This window comes from Tamandua tetradactyla, chromosome 6 (genome assembly GCF_023851605.1).
Source record: "Tamandua tetradactyla isolate mTamTet1 chromosome 6, mTamTet1.pri, whole genome shotgun sequence".
Lineage (NCBI taxonomy): Eukaryota > Metazoa > Chordata > Mammalia > Pilosa > Myrmecophagidae > Tamandua > Tamandua tetradactyla.
The window spans coordinates 25,204,222-25,225,023 of record NC_135332.1 but is presented as its reverse complement, the minus strand read 5'-3'; the positions used below and the strand labels follow the sequence as shown (position 1 = coordinate 25,225,023).

General features: G+C 39.8%; 1 protein-coding gene across 3 annotated transcripts in view; it reads right to left on the bottom strand.

Moving 5' to 3' along the window:
- DNAJC7 (DnaJ heat shock protein family (Hsp40) member C7) overlaps positions 1-20,148 on the bottom strand; it is a 36,002-nt gene extending 15,854 nt beyond the window's left edge. The window contains exons 1-5 of one of the 3 annotated variants that reach the window (XM_077164385.1): positions 20,019-20,148; positions 4,947-5,035; positions 3,745-3,869; positions 3,241-3,354; positions 2,494-2,568 (exon numbers count right to left, since the gene is read on the bottom strand). In XM_077164385.1, coding sequence (XP_077020500.1) covers positions 2,494-2,568; positions 3,241-3,354; positions 3,745-3,869; positions 4,947-5,035; positions 20,019-20,095 — 480 coding nt within the window. In that variant the 5' untranslated portion in view covers positions 20,096-20,148. Of the gene's footprint in view, positions 1-2,493; positions 2,569-3,240; positions 3,355-3,744; positions 3,870-4,946; positions 5,036-15,662; positions 16,090-20,018 lie in introns of those variants that run through there. The other 2 variants (XM_077164386.1, XM_077164387.1) reach the window with 2 other exon arrangements.
- Positions 20,149-20,802: the final 654 nt, after the last annotated feature.

The following is a 20,802-nucleotide window of genomic DNA, read 5'->3' as shown; positions in this document are numbered from 1 at the left end:
TAAGATATTGGGTAATTGGAACTGAAGGGATACAGACTGTGCAACAGGACTGAATACAAAAACTCAGAAATGGACAGCACAATACTACCTAACTAACACAATTATGTTTAAACACTGAATGAAGCTGCATGTGAGAATGATAGAGGGAGGAGGGCTGGGGGCATAAATGAAATCAGAAAGAAAGATAGATGTTAAAGATTGAGATGGTATAATCTAGGAATGCCTAGAGTGTATAATAATAGTGACTAAATGTATAAATTTTAAAAAAGTTTTTGCATGAGGAAGAACAAAGGAATGTCATTACTGCAGGGTGCTGAAAATAGATGGTAATTAATATTTTAAAATGTCACCTTATGTGTGAGACTAAAGCAAAAATTTTTAGTTGGTACAAAATTTATATTTTGACTAGTGCATTTCCTAATATACCTTATGTAGATAGTTTGATTGAACACCATAAGTACTTGGAATCTCAGGTAGGACATGAGATTTTGTTGGTTTGTCCAGAGTGCTGCCCCGATGAATCCCAGAGTGATTCTATCAGTGAGTGGAAAAGTACTTGCAAAGCCCCCTTCAGGGAATGGTGAGAATGGGGAGTAATTCAACTTCCCCAAGTTGAATTCTTGATATTCTCACAAGCAGTGTGGACAACCAAAGCTATAGGCTGGGCCCCCAGTCTTGGGGTTTGTTCATATGAAACTTAACCCCACAAAGGATAGGTCAAGTCTACTTAAAATTTAGGCCTAAGAGTCACCCCCAAGAGAGCCTCTTTTGTTGCTCAGATGTGGCTTCTCTCTCCAGCCAACACAACAAGCAATCTCACCACCCTCCCCCTGTCTACGTGGGACATGACTCCCATGGGTGTGGACCTTCCTGGCAACGTGGGACAGAAATCCTGGAATGAGTTGAGACTCAGCATCAAGGGATTGAGAAAAACCCTAGAATGAGCTGAGACTCAGCATCAAGGAATTGAGAAAACCTTCTCGACCAAAAGGGGGAAGAGTGAAATGAGACTAAGTGTCAATGGCTGAGAGATTCCAAACAGAGTCAAGAGGTTATCCTGGAATTATTCTTACGCATTAAGCAGATATCACCTTGTTGTTCAAGACGTAGTGGAGAGGCTGGAGGGAACTGCCTGAAAACGTAGAGCTGTGTTCCAGCAGCCATGTTTCTTGATGATGATTGAACAATGATATAGCTTTCACAATGTTTACTCTGTGAATGTGAAAACCTTGTGTCTGATGCTCCTTTTATCTACCATATCAACAAAAGAGCAGAACATATGGAATAAAAATAAATAATAGGGGGAACAAATGTTAAAATAAATTTAGTTTGAAATGCTAGTAGTAAATGAAAGCGAGGGGTAAGGGGTATGGTATGTATAACTTTTTTTCTCTATTATCGTTTTATTTCTTTTTCTAAATCGATGCAAATGTACTAAGAAATGATGAATATGCAACTATGTGATGATATTAAGAATTACTGATTATATATGTAGACTGGAATGATATCTTATTGTTTTGTTTGTTGTTAATTTTTTTTAATTAATAATAAAAAAAAAGAATTAAAAAAAAAGTGTCAATGGCTGAGAGATTCCAAACAGAGTCAAGAGGTTATCCTGGAGGTTATTCTTACACATTGAGTAGATATCACCTTGTTATTCAAGGTGTAATGGAGAGGCTGGAGGGAACTGCCTGAAAATGTAGAGCTGTATTCCAGTAGCCATGTTTCTTGAGGATGATTGAATAATGATACAGCTTTCACAGTGTGACTGTGTGATTGTGAAAACCCTGTGTCTGATGCTCCTTTTATCTACCTTGTCAACAAACGAGTAGAATGTATGGAATAAACATAAATAATAGGGGGAACAAACGTTAAACTTAGTTTGAAATGCTAGTGATCAGTGAAAGCAAGGGGTAAGGGGTATGGTAGGTATAATCTTTCATATTTTTTTTCTGTTTTTGTTTTATTTCTTTTTCCATTGTCTTTTTATTTCTTTTTCTGAGTGGATGCACATGTTCTAAGAAATGATGAATATGCAACTAAGTGATGATATTGTGAATTACTGATTATCTATGTTAATGTTTTATTACATTTTGTTAAATTTTTTTTTTTTTTTTTTTTTAAAGGAAAGACAGAGAGAAGGAAGGAAGGATAGAAGGAAGGAAGGGAGGAAGAAAGGGAAACATCTTTTAAACATTTTCTTGTTTTATTGTATTTTGTTTCTCCGTTTTTGTTACATGGGCTGGGGCCGGGAATCGAACCGAGGTCCTCCGGCATAGCAGGCAAGCACTTTGCCCGCTGAGCCACCGCGGCCCGCCCACATTTTGTTAAATTTTAATTAATAAATAAATTTTTAAAAATCAAAGTAATAAAAAAATGAACAAATTAAAGTGATAATTTACTATTCTAGATCTTTCATACCATATCACTCCTCTTAATTTATCATGCACACATAAAACAGAAACTTTGTGAGAAAAGGTAGGTGTACTTTACCTTCCGAAAATCCCGCTTCTCAAAATCTGTTTCTGCTATTTTCTCATATTCTATGACTGCATTAGCATTCTTGAACTATACCAGAAAATCAGACATAGAAAAATGTTAATGAAGTTGTAGATTCAACAACTACAAAAATCAAGAAGTCCTGGAAGGGTTTTTACTTTCAAGGACATGAGTAACACAGACTTTTCACAAATCAAGTGAAGATGATGTAGCCAAGGCTCTTTAACAGAAAGGCTATGGCTCAATCCTCATTTTCAGTTTGAACTTAAAAGTCGGAAATAAGCTTTGATTTCCATAAAATAAAGGCAAGGCATCATCAAGGACTAAGCAGAAATTCTGAGTTTCTGTCTCATTAAAACACATCTACAATTTATTGTACTTGGAGATGGAAAGTCAAAGTAAGATAAGTTTTACTGGCTACCAATTTAATATGGATTTGAATTTACTCCAACTTTTTACTTCATTCAAATCAGTTCCTTAAAGCATCGGCCTATCCTTAGAGTCATTTCAGAAAACCCTTCAATTTTCACAAATTTTAAAAGGTGAATGAATGTAGAAATCATATTCAAAGTTCAAGTGACAGATAAGGAAAGTGAGGCTCAGAGAACCAATGAGATCCACTGTAGTCACCCAGGTGGTTCACGGCAGATGTGGGACTAGATTTCAGTTTTGACTCTCAAGTCACTATTCCTCCCAAATATACCACACTGTTCTTGTGATACAGACAGGATCGGATCATACCTCCTGTTGTGCCTGAGCGTTTTTGTGATCCAGTTCTAGGGCTCTCTGAAAACTGCGACATGCTGCCATGGCATTCCCTAAAGAAAGGTGGCACTTGCCCTCTCGCAGATGTCCCTAGAAGATGAAACAAAAAAAGGGAAGAAAAGCAACATGACTGGTCAGAGGGAAATAGACAACAAACACACACACACGCACACGCACACACACACACACACACACACAAAACCAACATGGGATAAAAATGGCTAGATCAGTGGTTCTCAACCAAGAGCGATTTTGCCCCCATAGGGACATTTGCAATGTTGGGAGACATTACTAATCGCCATACGGGGGGAAGAGAGCACTACTGATATCTAGTGGTAAGAGACCAGGGATGCTACTGAACATCCTACAATGCAGAGCATTATGAGCCTACTAATTCAATAATGCCAAGGCTGAGAAATCCCGGGCTAGAGAAATTCAATTGCAGCAACTCAGTCTTCCTCAAACAGCCCCATTACATACCCGGACAAAACTGTCATCCAACCTCACTGACTGTTGTGCATCTCCAAGAGCTTCCCGGAACCTTCCGAGCATCATCAAGGTGGCTGCACGATTACCGTAATAGCTAGCATTTTTAGGACACATATCTATAGGAAAGGCAGAAGAAAATAAAACAAAGTTTAGCATGGGTCACTGCTTCAAAAGCTCAGGGCCATTTCCCTCAGAACTATGCTAGTGCAATTAAACCATACTAGGAATCCTGACACACTCCCCTTAAAATGTTACAGTCACCCAGGGGTGTGGACCTTCCTGGCAACGTGGGACAGGAATCCTAGAATGAGCTGGGACTCAGCACCAAGGGATGGACATAATCTTCTTGACCCAAAGGGGGAAGAGCAAAATGAGACAAAATAAAGTGTCAATGGCTGAGAGACTCCAGAGTCGAGAGGTTATCCTAGAGGTTATTCTTACGCATTATATAGATATCACCTTTTTAGTTAAGGGGTAATGAAGAGGCTGGAGGGAACTGCCTGAAAATGTAGAGCTATGTTCCAGTAGCCATGTTTCTTGAAGATGATTATATAATGACATAGCTTTTGCAATGAGACTGTGATTGTGGAAAAAAAAAAAGCTATAATTTTTCACTATTTGTGCAAATGGACAGCAGTGACAGTACAACCAATTTGAAAACAATTAAAAAATCATTTATACTTAGCTTTGAAGTATAATAACTTTTAAGGAAGATCTTTTTTTGGGAGGGAAGAGTTTACATATTTACCTTCTTAATGAATAGGGTTTCATGTAATAAAAAAATAAAATGGCATTCATTGAATCGGGGGTGGGAAGACAAGCTGTAAGCATGTTAGGTGAGAAATAAAAATATGCTGTCAAATTGAGCATGGGGATGAAACTGAAATGACTATATTGACAAAGGCCATTTTCTAAGACAGCGAATGAATTGACAAATAGTTGAGATGCCTTCAGTTGAGTGTCTTTTTGCCATATACCCAGAATTTCTGGAACTGTCTATAACTTGATCAATTATCAAAGAACTACCCACTGAGCCAGACAAAGTTATCCCTTTTAAACTCTTATGAAGTCATTCAGCCCAGAGTTCACATAGTAACAGCTGTCAACTCATTAGGCAAAGTTCCTTCTTAGAAAGGAACTATTTAGTATTGGCAAGTAAGTATTTTTTAGCATGAGCACCAGATCCTTCTCACCTATGGCTTTTGTATAATAGTTATAAGCTTCATTGTAATCTTTCTTGGCATAGTATGCATTTCCTTGTTCCTTGAAAGACTCTGCTTCCCTGAAAAGGGGAAAGAAAATCATGTCATTATATCTAGTAATAACCTCTATAATCTCATGGGACTAATCTGACCTAGAGCCCCCATGCATAGGGAGCTGAAAGTAGCATGATATCTAAAGGAACTTACACTTGTTCAATATGTTGATGGACCAAAAGGAGTTGCTAATGAAAGAGAAACAAAGTCCTTCAGAGGCTATTTTTGTCACCTATATATATTCAAACTAAATTAACAAAACTCTAAAACAAAACAAAACAAAAAAAAGCCACCAGCCATGTTGACTGTCTTGCCTTGTTTGCTATTCCTGCCTGTAGTCATCCTCCCTTAGGACAGGAAAATTTAGAGACTCTCTCAAAGCATGTGAATTAAAGCATATATATATATATTTCCTTTCCACTATATCACAATGTTGTCTCTTTAGCAAACTTAAGATCAGTCACAGGTTAAATCCATTGGGGAGCAACTAATTTCTTGCTGTGAGATGGGTCACATTCTTGTCACATCCTTAGAGTTTCAATGATTTATTCTCTCGAAAAGTGGATCATGCATTTGTCCCTGGAAGGACAAGGGCAGCAAAAGCAGATGGTGAAGGTGTTAAAAGCTTAGCCTATCTGCGTTTAAGATAGAGGAAAGAGTTGAATGACAGCAGACACCAAGAACTTAGATGACAGAGGGCATACAAAGTATAGGCTGCCAGCACCATGCTATAAGAAGAACTATCTAGGGACAACCAAAGCAGTAGGCTGAGCCCCTCAATCTTGGGCTTTGTTCATATGAAACTTAACCCCGCAAAGGACAGGCTAAGCCTACTTAAAATTAGGCCTAAGAGTCACTCCCAAGAGAACCTCTTTTGCTGCTCAGATGTGGCCTCTCTCTCCAGCCAACATGACAAGCAAACTCACTGTCCTACCCCTCTCTACGTGTGACATGACTCCCAGGGCTGTGGACCTTCCTGGCAACGTGGGTCAGAAATCCTAGAATGAGCTGGGACTCAGCATCAAGGGACTCAGAAAACCTTCTCGACCAAAAGCGGGAAGAGCAAAATGAAACAAAATAAAGTGTCAATGGCTGAGAGGTTCCAAATAGAGTAAAGAGGTTATCCTGGAGGTTATTCTTACGCATTAAATAGATATCACCTGTTTAGTTAAGGTGCAATGGAGAAGCTGGAGGGAACTGCCTGAAAATGTAGAGCTGTGTCCCAGTAGCCATGTTTCTTGAAATCGATAGTATAATGATATAGTTTTCACAATATGACTGTGTGATTGTGAAAACCTTGTGGCTGATGCTCCTTTTATCTACCTTATCAACAGAGGAGTAAAACATATGGATTAAAAATAAATAAACAATAGGAACAAAAGTTAAAATAAATTTAGTAGCTTGAAATGCTGGTGATTGGTGAGGGGGAGGGGGAGGAGATATGGTATGTACAAATTTTTTTCTTTTTATTTCTTTTTCTGGATTGATGCAAATGTTCTGAGAGGTGATAGTGGTGATGAATATACAACTATGTGATATTGTGAGTTATTGATTATACTACAAAGAATGGAATGGTCATATGGTGAGAATGTTTGTGTTTGTATGTTACTTCCAAAAATTTTTTTCAATTAAAAAAAAAAAAGGAGAACCATTTATTAGTGTTCCTTTTGCCCATGATTTCTCTGTAGGTACTTTACTGGCCCTTTTCCATTCCTCCAGTACCTTTAAGTAGGTGAATAATTATCAGAATCCTTCCCCTTCTCCAAGATCCATTACTTGAAGTTGTGCCATTAAACAAATTGTACTTTCCCAAAGGAACAATGTTATATAATTGGGCATTATATTCCTGATCAAGGAACTAGAATCATATCAAACATGACCAACAATGTTTAAAAGAACAAGTTAATAATCTCTATCAAAGATATACGCATTGACCAATTTGAACACTCATTTTTTTACCAAAATGATTGCTGCAACATAACTGATATTTGAGTATTTTTGTTATAAGGAAGAATCTGTTTCTCTTCCTACTCTACACGCACACACACGCACACACACATTTACATACCACAGCTCAAGAGTTGCCTGAAGTGGTAACAAAAGTCATAGTTATTAACCTTGATAATGGTTTGGGAGTTTATGGCTTGATTCAATTAGTATCGGTATTGGGGAGAATTGTGATTTATTTACTTATGTATTTTAAACTACAAACTGGCAAAGCTGCCCTCCTTTTATTGAGGTGATCCTCCCTTTCCATTCTTCTCCATCACTGTTCTGGTAAGCCCTACTAATAAGAAAAGCCTGCTAGAAGAAAGAAGAAGGAAGATGGGAAAGACCCATAAATGCTGACAGATATGAACTGTGATAGATACAAATCTGCTTGAATAAGTTTATTACACCAACTATCACAATTCTGAAAAGAGGTAATCTGCAATGAAAAGTCCTCAAGAAAGATCTCCCAACAGCAGAGTTATATTATAGGACCAATAGTGGTCTTTCTACATCATGTACACTATCCTTAACTCAAAATTAAATAAAGTACTGTTAAATACTGTGAGGACCTATTCTTTAAGAACAGACATGTCAAGAAATTTAAAGGGTTTCCCCAGCACTGATTTCAGAAGCCAAGCCAAATTGCTGTAAAATAGACAGGAGGTCCGAGCTACACCACAGAGGACCTAGCCAACTGAGCTAATAAACAAATCTTAAGGGAAAACCAAAAGCATCCAGGTATTTGGACGGATAATGTGTCAATAGTATGGAGTCTTTTAGTCAAAAGTGAAATAATTTGTACAGCTATTGAAAAGCGCCCCTTCTTTTTTGAAACACTACATCCTTGGAGGTAACTGAGCTCAGCATTGACTTCTAATAAAAATGCAAAGAATTACTGTGAAAGATTATTCATAATTACTGAGGCCAGGTATTTTTCACATATAATAGTGGCTCGAGATAGTCAGGTGAGTTTCATTACCCCCAATTTTCAAAGAAGGAAATTAAGGCTTGGAGGTTAAATAACTTGCCCAAGATCAGGATGTGGACCCACACCTGTCAGATTCCAAAGCTTGTGCACTTTCTACCATGCTAGGCTTCTCTCTAATGCCCACCTCTGCCTATTGCTAAATACTTTTAAAAATTAATCTATATTGCTGGGAATAAGACATGAGCAATAAATATAAATTTATTTAAAACTAAGACAAAAACAGTCCCAGCATACAAAATCCAACCCCAGAATCAAATGCTGGATTTAAACAAGCTAAATGACATTTTAACAATTAGTCACAGAGGGCGCAGGGCTCTTCTATGTTCTAAGCTCCTGTCTCTTTAAGATACAAGACCTAGTGAACTGCACTTTGCCTCCCCCAAGAAATGCATTTCATTTTAGTAAATGGTGAGTAGATTCCATTTTAGAGCAAACAAAGCAAGTAATGTGGAATCAGCCCACAGAAGAAAGAACAAGAAGAATTGTGTTGTGACAAGTTACCATGTTTTTAACCTCACACTGCACAACATCAGGCCAGAATTAGTTATTCCCACACAACTGCCTCATGAAAAGGACTTATTTTCATAGAAAGTGGGTTGATTAACAGCTGTCTAAACAATGGACACTTAGTGTTTTTAGACTAAATGCTTATTTTTTGCCCCCAGGTCCAATGTCCAAAGTGGAGTCCCACCTTCATTCTGAACCTCCCCACCAAATACAGGATTAGCTTTAAGTAATGGGCCTGACACAGCAAGACCAGCTGAGGAAAGAGTAGATCTCTGAAATCTAGCATGGCAGCAGAAAGAACTGAACAAGGCTGCATCAGGAACAATTACAGGGTCAAATCCATTCAAATCTTTCCCTGAGAGTCTGAGAAAGGGCTGCAGCTTGTTCAAGCTGCCCTTACAGCAAAAGAACGGAAGGATGTCAAAGGCCTGGGACTGGAAGAGAAGAGGTGGTTAAAACCGGAATTGAAGGCAATCTGCTGGTGGCATCTGTCACTCCACTCATCTACCAGGGTCAATTCAGCTAGTATTATATAGTCCATTTGATAACCAAGGTCACATGTACCTACTGAAAACATATCAGTATGGAGAAAGGAAACATTAGTATTAGCTGGATTCACCTGGACCAACTGAAAAAACAGAAAGGATTCCAAAAAGGAGTTTAATATTAATCATAGATTATTTCCTATGGGCAGGAAATAAAATTGAGACTGACCTTGAAATATAATACTATAGCAAAAGACAAACTTGGCCTCAACTGACCTGTTGGTGCTATAAACAGCTACATTACATCTCTAGCACTTTTTCAGATTTTCAAAGTACTTCCAATGAAGATCCTAACCATGGCCCTCTAAAGCGGTTATAGGGAAAGTATCACCTATCCTCAGCAAGAGAAAAATTAGTGAGGCACACAGTGGCTGTACAGGTTTCCTAACTCCTAATCCTATGTTTCCCCACTAGATCCTGTTAGCGTCAAGCTTCTTAGGTTGAAACTAATTTATCTAGTTTACCACCCAACCCTTGGGTCAACTCTAATTTGAATAAGCTTCTCAGCGCTGATTTACCTAGAGATGCTAGGAATGACTCTGCCTCTACCAAGCTAGGCTTTTTACTTTAATACCCAGCAAAAAATCCTTGTGAAAACAGCTAATAATAAAAGGTTTTCAAAAAATTTTCTCTCTTTGGATTTATCATGGAAGAGTCCCCCACAAGGTCAGCACTGGAGGGTCTGGCCTTTTCTCTGACAGATATAAGTAAAGAGAATATATTCCACTCCTGGGCTGCTTTGCTATTTTTTTTTGGGGGGGCGGGTTTGTTTATCTTTTTAATATTAATGTCTATAGTCAAGGCATAGATTGCATCTCAAACCAACCAAATCTGGTTTTTCTTTTTTTTTATTTTATTTTTTTAACTTTTTATTATTAATAAAAAAATGAACAAAAAAACATTTAGATATCATTCCATTCTACATATACAATCAGTAATTCTTAATATCATCACATAGTTGCATATTCATCATTTCTTAGTACATTTGCATCGATTTAGAAAAAGAAATAAAATGATAATAGAGAAAAAAAATTATACGTACCATACCCCTTACCCCTTGCTTTCATTTACCACTATTTCAGACTGAATTTAACATTTGTTCCCCCTATTATTTATTTTTATTTCATATGTTCTACTCTTCTGTTGATATAGTAGCTAAAAGGAGCATCAGACATAAGGTTTTCACATTCACAGAGTCTCATTGTGAAAGCTGTATCACTGTTCAATCATCATCAAGAAACATGGCTACTGGAACACAGCACTACATTTTCAGGCAATTCCCTCCAGCCTCTCCACTACCTCTTTAACAACAAGGTGATATCTACTTAATGCATAAGAATAACCTCCAGGATAACCTCTCGACTCTGTTTGGAATCTCTCAGCCATTGACACTTTGCCTTTTACTCTTCCCCCTTTTGGTCGAGAAGGTTCTCTCAGTCTCTTGATGTTAATTCTCAGCTCATTCTAGGGTTTTTCTCAGTCCTTTGGTGCTGAGTCTCAGCTCATTCCAGGATCTTTGTCCCACGTTGCCAGGAAGGTCCACACCCCTGGGAGTTATGTCCCACGCAGAGAGGGGGAGGGTGGTGAGACTGCTCGTCATGTTGGCTGGAGAGAGAGGCCACATCTGAGCAACAAAAGAGGCTCTCTTGGGGGTGACTCTTAGGCCTAAATTTTAAGTAGACTTGACCTATCTTTTGTGGGGTTAAGTTTCATGTGAACAAACCCCAATACTGGGGGCTCAGCCTATAGCTTTGGTTGTCCACACTGCTTGTGAGAATATCAAGAATTCAACTTGGGGAAGTTGAATTTTTCCCGGCTCTCATCATTCCCTGAAGGGGGCTTGCAAATACTTTTCCGGTCATTGATCAAATCACTCTGGGATTCATAGGGGCATCACTCTGGACAAACCAACAAAATCTCATGTCCTACCTGAGATTCCAAGTACTTATGACATTCAATCAAACTATCTACATGAGTTATATTAGGAAATGCTCTAGTCAAAATCTAAACTTTGTAACAAATAAACATTTTTTGCTTTAGTCTCACACATAAGGTGACATTTTAAAGTATTAATTATTGTCTATTTTCAGCACCCTGCAATAATGGCATTCCTTTGTTCTTCCTCATGCCAAAACATTTTTAAAATTTGTACATTGTACATTTCACTATTATTACACACTATAGGCATTCCTAGATTATACCATCTCAATCTTTACCATTTATCTTTCTAATTTCATTTATGTCCCCAGCCCTCCTCCCTCTATCATTCTCACATGCAGCTTCATTCAGTGTTTTAACATAATTACATTTCAGTTAGGTAGTACTGTGCTGTCCATTTCTGAGTTTTTGTATCCAGTCCTGTTGCACAGTCTGTATCCCTTCAGCTCCAATTACCCACTATCTTACCCTATTTCTATCTCCTGATGGTCTCTGTTACGAACAAAATATTTCAAGTTTATTCACTAATGTCAGTTCATATCAATGAGACCATACAGTATTTGTCCTTTAGTTTTTGGCTAGTCTCACTCAGCATAATGTTCTCTAGGTCCATCCATGTTGTTAAATACTTCATAAATTTATTCTGTCTTAGAGCTGCATAATATTCCATCGTATGTATATACCACAGTTTGTTTAGCCACTCATTTGTTGATGGACATTTTGGCTGTTTCCATCTCCTTGCAATTGTAAATAATGCTGCTATAAACATTGGTGTGCAAATGTCCGTTTGTGTCTTTGCCCTTAAGTCCTCTGAGTAGATACCCAGCAATGGTATTGCTGGGTCATATGGCAATTCTATATTCAGCTTTTTGAGGAACCGCCAAACTGCCTTCCACAGTGGTTGCATTTGACATTCCCACCAACAGTGGATAAGTGTGCCTCTTTCTCTACATCCTCTCCAGCACTTGTCATTTTCTGTTTTGTTGATAATGGCCATTCTGGTGGGTGTGAGATGATATCTCATTGTGGTTTTGATTTGCATTTCTCTAATGGCCAGGGACATTGAGCATCTCTTCATGTGCCTTTTGGCCATTTGTATTTCCTCTTCTGAGAAATGTCTGTTCAAGTCTTTTTCCCATTTTGTAATTGGATTGGCTGTCTTTTTGTTGTTGAGTTGAACAATCTCTTTATAAATTCTGGGTACTAGACCTTTATCTGATATGTTGTTTCCAAATATTGTCTCCCATTGTGTAGGCTGTCTTTTTACTTTCTTAATGAAGTTCTTTGATGCACAAAAGTGTTTAATTTTGAGGAACTCCCCTTTATTTATTTCTTTCTTCAGTGCTCTTGCTTTAGGTGTAAGGTCCATAAAACCACCTCTAATTATAAGATTCATAAGATATCTCCCTACATTTTCCTCTGTTTTATGGTCTTAGACCTAATGCTTAGATCTTTGATCCATTTTGAGTTAACTTTTGTATAGGGTGTGAGATACGGTTCCTCTTTCATTCTTTTGCATATAGATATCCAGTTCTCTAGGCACCATTTATTGAAGAGACTGTTCTGTCCCAAATGAGTTGCCTTGACTGCCTTATCAAAGATCAAATGTCCATAGATGAGAGGGTCTATATCTGAGGACTCTATTCGATTCCATTGGTCAATATATCTATCTTTACGCCAGTACCATGCTGTTTTGACCACTGTGGCTTCATAATATGCCTTAAAGTCAGGCAGCATGAGACCTCCAGCTTCGTTTTTTTTCCTAAAGATACTTTTAGCAATATGGGGCACCCTGCCCTTCCAGATAAATTTGCTTATTGGTTTTGCTCTGCTTTGCTATTTTAAAATGCATTTATTTCTCAGAAACAACTTAACCAATCAGAAAACTGGAGCTCTGAAAAAACAAAAACATGCTCCTCCACACAATACACGTGTTAAAATCCATATGCCCTCTAATCACACAGTTACATTCTCTTTCCCAATTTACCATCATTCATTACTGATGCCTCCAACAAACACTGCCAAGAGAATCATTTAGTATCATACAGGTCTTAGCAGAGCTCAGCATCATGTGATCAAATCAAACAAAATGGGCTTATAATTGCCAGCCAACTTTGCACATTTACAGCTCAGCTAAATTAAAAACACATGAAAACACCCTAGTTGACATTACAATGTGCCCCAAATTAGATGCCCTATAAAAGTTTCTATTTTCCCTCTAAATACTTCCAAATTGAACACTTAAGCAAAACGTTGCCACAGGCCAATCAGTCTACCTTTTAGCAATTAAAGAAGTATTCAGCTATCTTAGTCTCTATTAATGTAGATTCACTAGGAGATTCTTTTCAAAATGTCCTTACCACAGTTGGGGGTTCTTTCTGGAATTCCTTCACAGATCATGTTTTTGTAGATTATTAAAACAGCGATCAGAGTCTTCATAGCTTCATATCTATACAGTACTGTTTCAGGATTTACATTTGCAACCTAAGAAATGCTAACTAGATTTTCAAGTGTCAAAAAACATACCATGCATGCTACTTTTATTTCAACTACTTTTCAAGGATAATATATTTTTAATAAAGTTTAGCTTTTCCAATAGCATTAATAATAATTTAAATTTAAACATACACAGCAGCTTGAGCAAGGTCTTTCTTTTTCTGCATTTTCTTAATGCCATTACTCCTGAAGTGGAAGAATCCAGCTTTGCTAAAATTACAACTCAAGACAAAATGATTTTTTTTTTTTTTTTTTTGGTCAGAGTACAGGAGTATTTAGTGGCGTTTGATTTTGGAAAACATTCTATTGGCAGGAAGACCCTTAGAAAGGATACCTTTCCTTTTTTTACCCTCAAGGATTCAGGCTGTTAACAATAATAGAAATTTATATTGCCAAAATGTCAAATATCTTTTATGCATTCCTATTATATAAATACTACTTCCAGAAAGTCATTCTTCCTCTGTAATTGTTGTGCTCATTTATTTATTCAGACAAATTTACCAGTTGCCTGTTGATCTAAAAAATTCCTCCACCCTTCAGAATTTTCTGGATCTTAGCCAAACTCAGAGTAGAAATTCCTTCCTTCTTCCCACAGTCCAAGACTCTTGTCCCTAATGGTATGTCACAGGGCCTGTTTCATGTGGTACTCTCTCTGACCTTCATGAGAGAATAAAGGAAAAGGGACCTAGGAGCCTGACTTCTATTCCATCTTACATAAAGCTAGTCATTCTGTTTCTTTCTTTTTTTAATCTCCTACTAATTTAGGAGTGAAATGTCAATTAGTTTAAGTTTCACATAGATAGTGAAAGCCATTTCCGAACAATTCCACAAATAGTGAGTGGCTGCTAAACACTGCATGGAAATAAAGGCTTCAAAATGGTCCAGAGAAAATAGAGGGTAGGCTCTATCCCACTGCTACCCGTTGGCAGATAGGTTACCCAGCTTTCTTTCCTAATTTCTTATGAACCACTTTTGCTTTTATTTTAAAGCACAATAGCGTAATTTAAACAACCCCCTCTGCTCTGCCTCCACTCTCTATCCCAAATGAGGTAAGGTGGGATACAAAACTGATGAAGAAAACTTATTAACACCCAGTTCAAATTTTTCTGTTTGGACATTCAGGAGGAAGCCTCACCTGGGGCAGAGCCAGAAGGGACCCAAGAGGAACCAAGTGAAAACACAGATAGGGTCTACATAGTGTAGTAGCACTCTCTACTGTTTGAATAGAGGAAGAATACCAGGCAGCATGCTGGAGCTGACTATGTCTTATTCAATGGGAGAAAAAATGGACAACTAACTAGCCAGTGTTTCCTTCCTGACAGAAATCCTATCAATGCAGGCGGAAGGATGTCCCCACAGAAACAGCTGCCTCAACCTTGAGTTTTAAATTTATGCTATATCCTTAAATGGGAGGTGTCCCAATCTGTGGCATCTACCAAACATTCATTTACACCCAACCATAATCTACCTCTGTGAAACAAACTTCGTGAAGATATTCTGAGGATGCAAGCCCCTGGCTTTTCAGCAGCAACGAGGAATTTGTTTTCCTAAAACATCCTCAACTCACCACCCTCCATCCTTCAATTACTCATTCTGTGACATCTCCCATTACCCTATGGCTCCAGTGTCCATCAAAAATTTAGAACCAAGAAACTATAACTAAGAAAAAGGCTGATTTCTGAGGTTTCCTTTAGGGGCATGAAGGGGAATGAGGGCCAGAGTGGGGAGTCTGGACTGTTAACTGGCATTTTGCTTCCAAAGTTCTCTTGGTTCCTAGTTCAATCAGTGGTTGTTATCTCAGAACAATGTCTCAAGGAAGAACACACAGGACAGAAACTCCAAGAACAAAAGAGCGTCCTGCTTGCTCTCAAACCCTCCCCAAGTCTAATATTTTGCCCTTCTACACTGTACTCATCTGTCCATCTAACCTTTCCACACAAACTGCAAGTGACATGGTAAAAGAAAATAAAAATCAAACCCTGAATATCAAATACTCCTCTTCAAATGAGCATTCTCAAAAGCTTTAACCACTCATACTGCCACTGGTGGGGTAAACCATGGGAACTACTTCTTTGATCCGAGTTGGGAAGAAAAAACTGTCAATCAAATAAAATGAAGAGACAACTGGAATAACTGCACTGTGAATCCTGCTCTTACTACTGAAATTCAGACAGTTTAAAAGAATACCTGGAACGACCTCTAAGTAACTTCCACATCACTCAGTACTGGAGAAAGGGGACCAAACATTAGTTGAATAAGGGAGAAATGGGCTTTCAGAGGGACTGTGTAGCGGCCCACAAGACACCTAGGCAGCTGCTGACCATTGTTCTCCAATCTTCTAAAGTCTTGTAGAAAGAGAGCAAAGGCAAATGCCCAGTACTCAGCTTTTAAAAACTTTTAAAATACTACCTTCAGTGACTAAGCTAATCTCTGATTGGCTGGAATGTACAACAGACCTGGGCTTTGAGCCAATCAGATTTCTGGTCGTTGGGAATAGTCTAGACACTAGAGCAACTGCCATTCGACTCCAAATTTTATCAAAATTACGGAAGTTTACCCAGCTCTGGTTCACTACTCTGAACGAAAGCAGTGGGAAGAGAGAGCCCTTTCCTTCTCAGTTATCATACTCCAGTTAAATTGATTATTTAATAGTTTTGCCATTTTGTGGAGAGCCGCCTCCCGGGTCAGGCCTAGTGGACGCGCTGCAGCCTGCTCTAGAGTTCCCCCCGCCCATCGAGTGAGCCAGGATGGCGCCCACATCCTGCTTCCGCTTATGACACATACACCCGCCAACCCAATCCTCCAATCACCCTTGTAGACGTGGCGATAGCCTATTGGGCTTGAATCATGTATATAAGATGTTACCCGGAAGGAGCGGGGGGAGACGACCCGCAGGGAGCCGTACCTGACGGCCGCATAGAGGTTGCTCCCCCGTGGGGTATTTTAGCCCGCGCGGAACCTGTTACAAAGAATGCAAGCTTAGCTCCAGTAAAAGTCTGTGCTCACAACCGCCGCGTGTTACGGATTCGTGTCTGCCATTCAAGTCGGTTTGTCTGCGTCTGTCTCTCTCTCCTCTGTCCCCTTCGCCGGCCGGGGACCAGAAGCTGAGCGAGACGGCGCCGGACACCATTTAACATTAGGGTTCAATTAATTTGCTGGTATTCAGGATTTTGCATTCCTAGGTTTATCCCTTCCTTAATCATGATTCATTTGTCCCATGTCCCATTTCTTCACCTCTGACCCCATGCTTCAAACAGACCAAAATGAAAATGCTGAGCAGTGTTTCTCACTGATTTGGACTCAAGGTCATGGATAAATTCCTATTTGGCTTGCAGGTGTACTGAAACGTTTAAATGCCCATCACAGAACTTTAAGAATTCAGGATTTATTCTTCCCACTAACAAAGTAGACAGAGAAAGAAAAAATCCTAACCCACAATAGATTTGTAATATCTAGGCTCTACTAAGAAAGGACCCAATAATAACTACTATTTTAGGAAAACAGATAAAGAGAAATTAAGATTATCACTTCAAGGAACCAAGTAAACATGTCCTGGGTCCTAAATCAATGGTTCTCCTTGATTCTTTTCTATTAGGCTTGATGGTCCAGTCACTGTTAGCTATATGCAAAGGCACAAGTGTTTCTCTACTAATGAACAACTTGAAATCTCTGAATTTTAGAATAAAAGATTACCTAGCGAGAGCAAGCTGCTTCCCAGCCCAGGAGCTATGACCAAAGAACCTTAATTTGAGAAAAAATGGCACGGGCCCTGCTAGTCACCTTAGCCAATAAGGTAAAGCACTCACAACGTCTCAGGAAAATGTGAAGCTAGTATCTTAAATTAGTTGAAATTTAAAACTTCTGAAATTTCATCCTCTGGCTCCTAAGTAGCTTTATCTGTTCTGATGGGCAAAGAGAAACAAATAATCTTCATACAGAGAACCTGATCTACTTTGGAATACCAAATAATACATTTTTATTTTAGCCTCTCAGCTGCTATGTGGGAAAAGAACTGTCAGAATGGCAAGCTAAAAAATTGAAGTCCATCTTTTTTTTCTCTCTAGAGATATGAAAAGCTAAAAAAATAAAGTATGTAGCCATTTAAAATGCTACAATGATGAGGTCCTATGTCTTAAAAGTTCCTTTCATTTCCTCTCTGGTAGGACTCTCAAAACTTAGCAGTAGCAGCAAGATACCCTTGAGCAAAGATGCAAGGAAGGAAAGACTTCTTGCAGGACTCCAGCAAAAGCTCATGTGCTAGACCTCCAATAAACAACCCAAGAGACCCACTAACTCCCATGTGCCCAAATGAACTGGTAGTAGGACTGTTAACAAGAGAAACAGGAACTTGGTCAAATGTCTCTGAACAAGCCAGACTATACAGGGGCAGTTGTATGCCCTTGTATGCCCTGTCCCTACCTCTATTAGGGCTACACAGGATTCCAGGACATATACAAAATGTAAAACAATCTCCCTCCAAAGTTTCTAAATCTGTACTCCATTTTCAGCATTGGAAAATCATACATAAATAAGTTTTTTTCTAAATTTAGTAGATTGAAATGCTAGTGATCAATGAAAGGGAGGGGTAAGAGGTAAGTATGTTTGAATTTTTTTCTATTGTCTTTTTATTTCTTTTTCTGAACTGATGCAAATGTTCTAAGAAATGATCATGATGATGAAATGATCATGATGATGATGATCTTGTAAATTACTGCTTGTATGTGTAGAAAGGAATGATCATATGTTAAGAATGTTGTTTGTTATAATTTTTTTTTTAATTAATAAAAAAATGTTTTAAATGATTACGGCAAAGAATACACAACTATGTCATGATATTGTGAGCCACTGATTGTATACCATGTACGGACTGTATGTTTGTGAAGATTTGTCAATAAAAAATTAAAAAAACACGAACCCCCCCACAAAAAAACCCACAAAAATAAGATAAGTTTTTTTCCAGTCTAACAGATCCTATTTACCCTCCTAAAGGTGTCTTATATGGCAAAAAATCAACCTGTGACTTTTTTTTAAGGAAAAGGATTTTCCTTTAAAAAAAAAAAAAGTTTAATAGAAGACTTTGAAATGAGGCTTAAAATAAGGACCGCCCCTACAACAGAAATTTACACTGGGAAGGATGTTTTTAAAATTACACATAGTCCAATTCTCTAGTTATAGCACAAAAAAACCACAGAACTCTTCCAAAAACACACGTAAAGGAAATCCTTACCATTCAATTTAAGGTCTAAATTGGGAGGTGTTCTTATTTCCCATTTTGCAATTCCTTAATAAAGTATATGACCAGATGATGCTTAATTCTGCTCATATATTGGAAAGAACTAGGAAAAATGTGAAAGCTCAAAACAAGGAACAGAGAGAGACTGGACTCTGGTATCCTGCCTTCTCTGATATCCCAGGGACCTACCACACTCCACCAAAACCCTTAGGCTCCCAACAGATAAGGAACTTGAGGCAATGGCTGTGGTAAGTTCCCTTAAGCTCAAAAACTATTCACCTTACTGAGTACCTCTTATGTTTAGATAGTGGAAATCTCAGAACCCTGATTTCAGACTTCATAAATGAATTCTACATCATCACCTCAAATCACTCAGACTGAAATATGCGGGAGAGAAACTCTGAGTATTGTAGACAACCCTAAACAAAAGGATGAAAATAACCTGCAGTTGATAAGGAAAGGGCTTCAAACTCCCAGAACCTTTCTGTCCACTCTGCTTTTGGATTAGACGAAGTATGACACCCACAACTGTGTACCTCACACTTCCATAACCTGCCTTAGCTTTACCCAGAATCCAGAGTGTTCGCGAAAATCACTCACTCAGCAGCTGCTCCCTCAACTAGTCGGACCTGGTAATCTCGAGTCACTGCAGTTGCCCAGCACTGCCAGCGTCACCCAAGCAGTTGCTTCACTTATGAGAAAAGAGCTGGGAGAAATGAGGATCCTGCTTGGGAAAGACAAGCAAGTCCCTAACCTTCCTCCTTTCTCTATCATCTTCAACTTCTGGGGTAACCAGGGAGTGGCAGAGCTGACCGGGTTAACAATGGAGACATTCAATCACCTCGGACCCAGACTACAGGTCGCTGGGGTGTAATTACTGGAGAGTGAGCTGAGAAGAGCAGGGGCTTCGGAGATGCAAAATGCTGACAGAAAACAACGCACAGAAGTTAGCAGGAGAAGGCGGGAGTCCGGGGCAATGTAAGGAAGTCGTCATTGTTGCCGCGCCGCTCCCCACCCGCAACAGACTTCTGAGATCCATCCCCCCCTTCAGAGACTCAGCTTCTACAATAAGAACGACCTTTCTCCAGCTGGAGAACAGGACGTGCCTCAGCTGCCAGGCGGAAGCTGCAGGAAAAGACCGACCCCCAAGAGCGCTCCTTCAGGGGGTCCATCCGGACCTGATCTCAGATGGGGGGGGGAGGGATTCGCGGAGGGCGGGGCATGGTCCCAACCGCTGGGGCTGCATCATGGCAGGAGCCGGTTACCCCAAACTGAAGCTCGCTCCCTCCGCTACCCTTCCACCCGGTTACCTCTTCGCCTCTTCGTCATTGAGCAGCTCTGACTCGGTCGCCGCCATTACCACATCGCACTCCGCGGTAGCCGCCATCTTACCGCCGAGACCAGAGAGCCGGGTGGGAGGCGGGCGGTGAAGAGCACTTCCGGCAGGAGCATCGAGGAGCTCAGCCGCGGCGCGCCCAGAGGGGCTCCCTCGGGCCCTTCTACCAGCGAGAGGCTCCACGTGAGGCCAGAGCGGCCTCCCTCCTCCGGCGGTCCATGATGGTCTCCGTGCAGGGGCGGGAGCCCAGGAACGGTTCCTGTGCGTAGGGGGCGCCACTTTGCCCCTGGGTTGGAAGGAGATGCTGGAAGGTGTCGCCTTTCTAAACCTTGGCTTTCCTTAGGAGTCGGAGGGCCTCGTTGCCATAGCAACTCAGCCCTAGAGAGTCTCCTGTAAAGCCTAGGGGAGTCTGGGTTTGCGTAAGGACCCAGTAACCCAGGAATCTGGAGGGAAAGAGTTCCCAGTACTACCTTCCTGACCTTGGAGAGTAGCCAAGGCTTCCTCCCGAGAAAGGCAAGAAGACACACTACGAGCCCAGTTCCTCCGCTTTCGTCGGCACTTGGAAACCCTGCCCAACCAAGCCAGGGGAACGCAGGGCGTCTTCATTCCGCGCCTTTCATCCCCCCAGATCTCCAAGCACCAACTGGTTCATCACCCTAATGACGCTGACCCTTTTATGAGCCTACTTTTATGTCGGCCTCCTGGGAGTGCCACCTCAGCATTACGCCTAGGGAGGATAACACGGCGCCCCGTCCGTG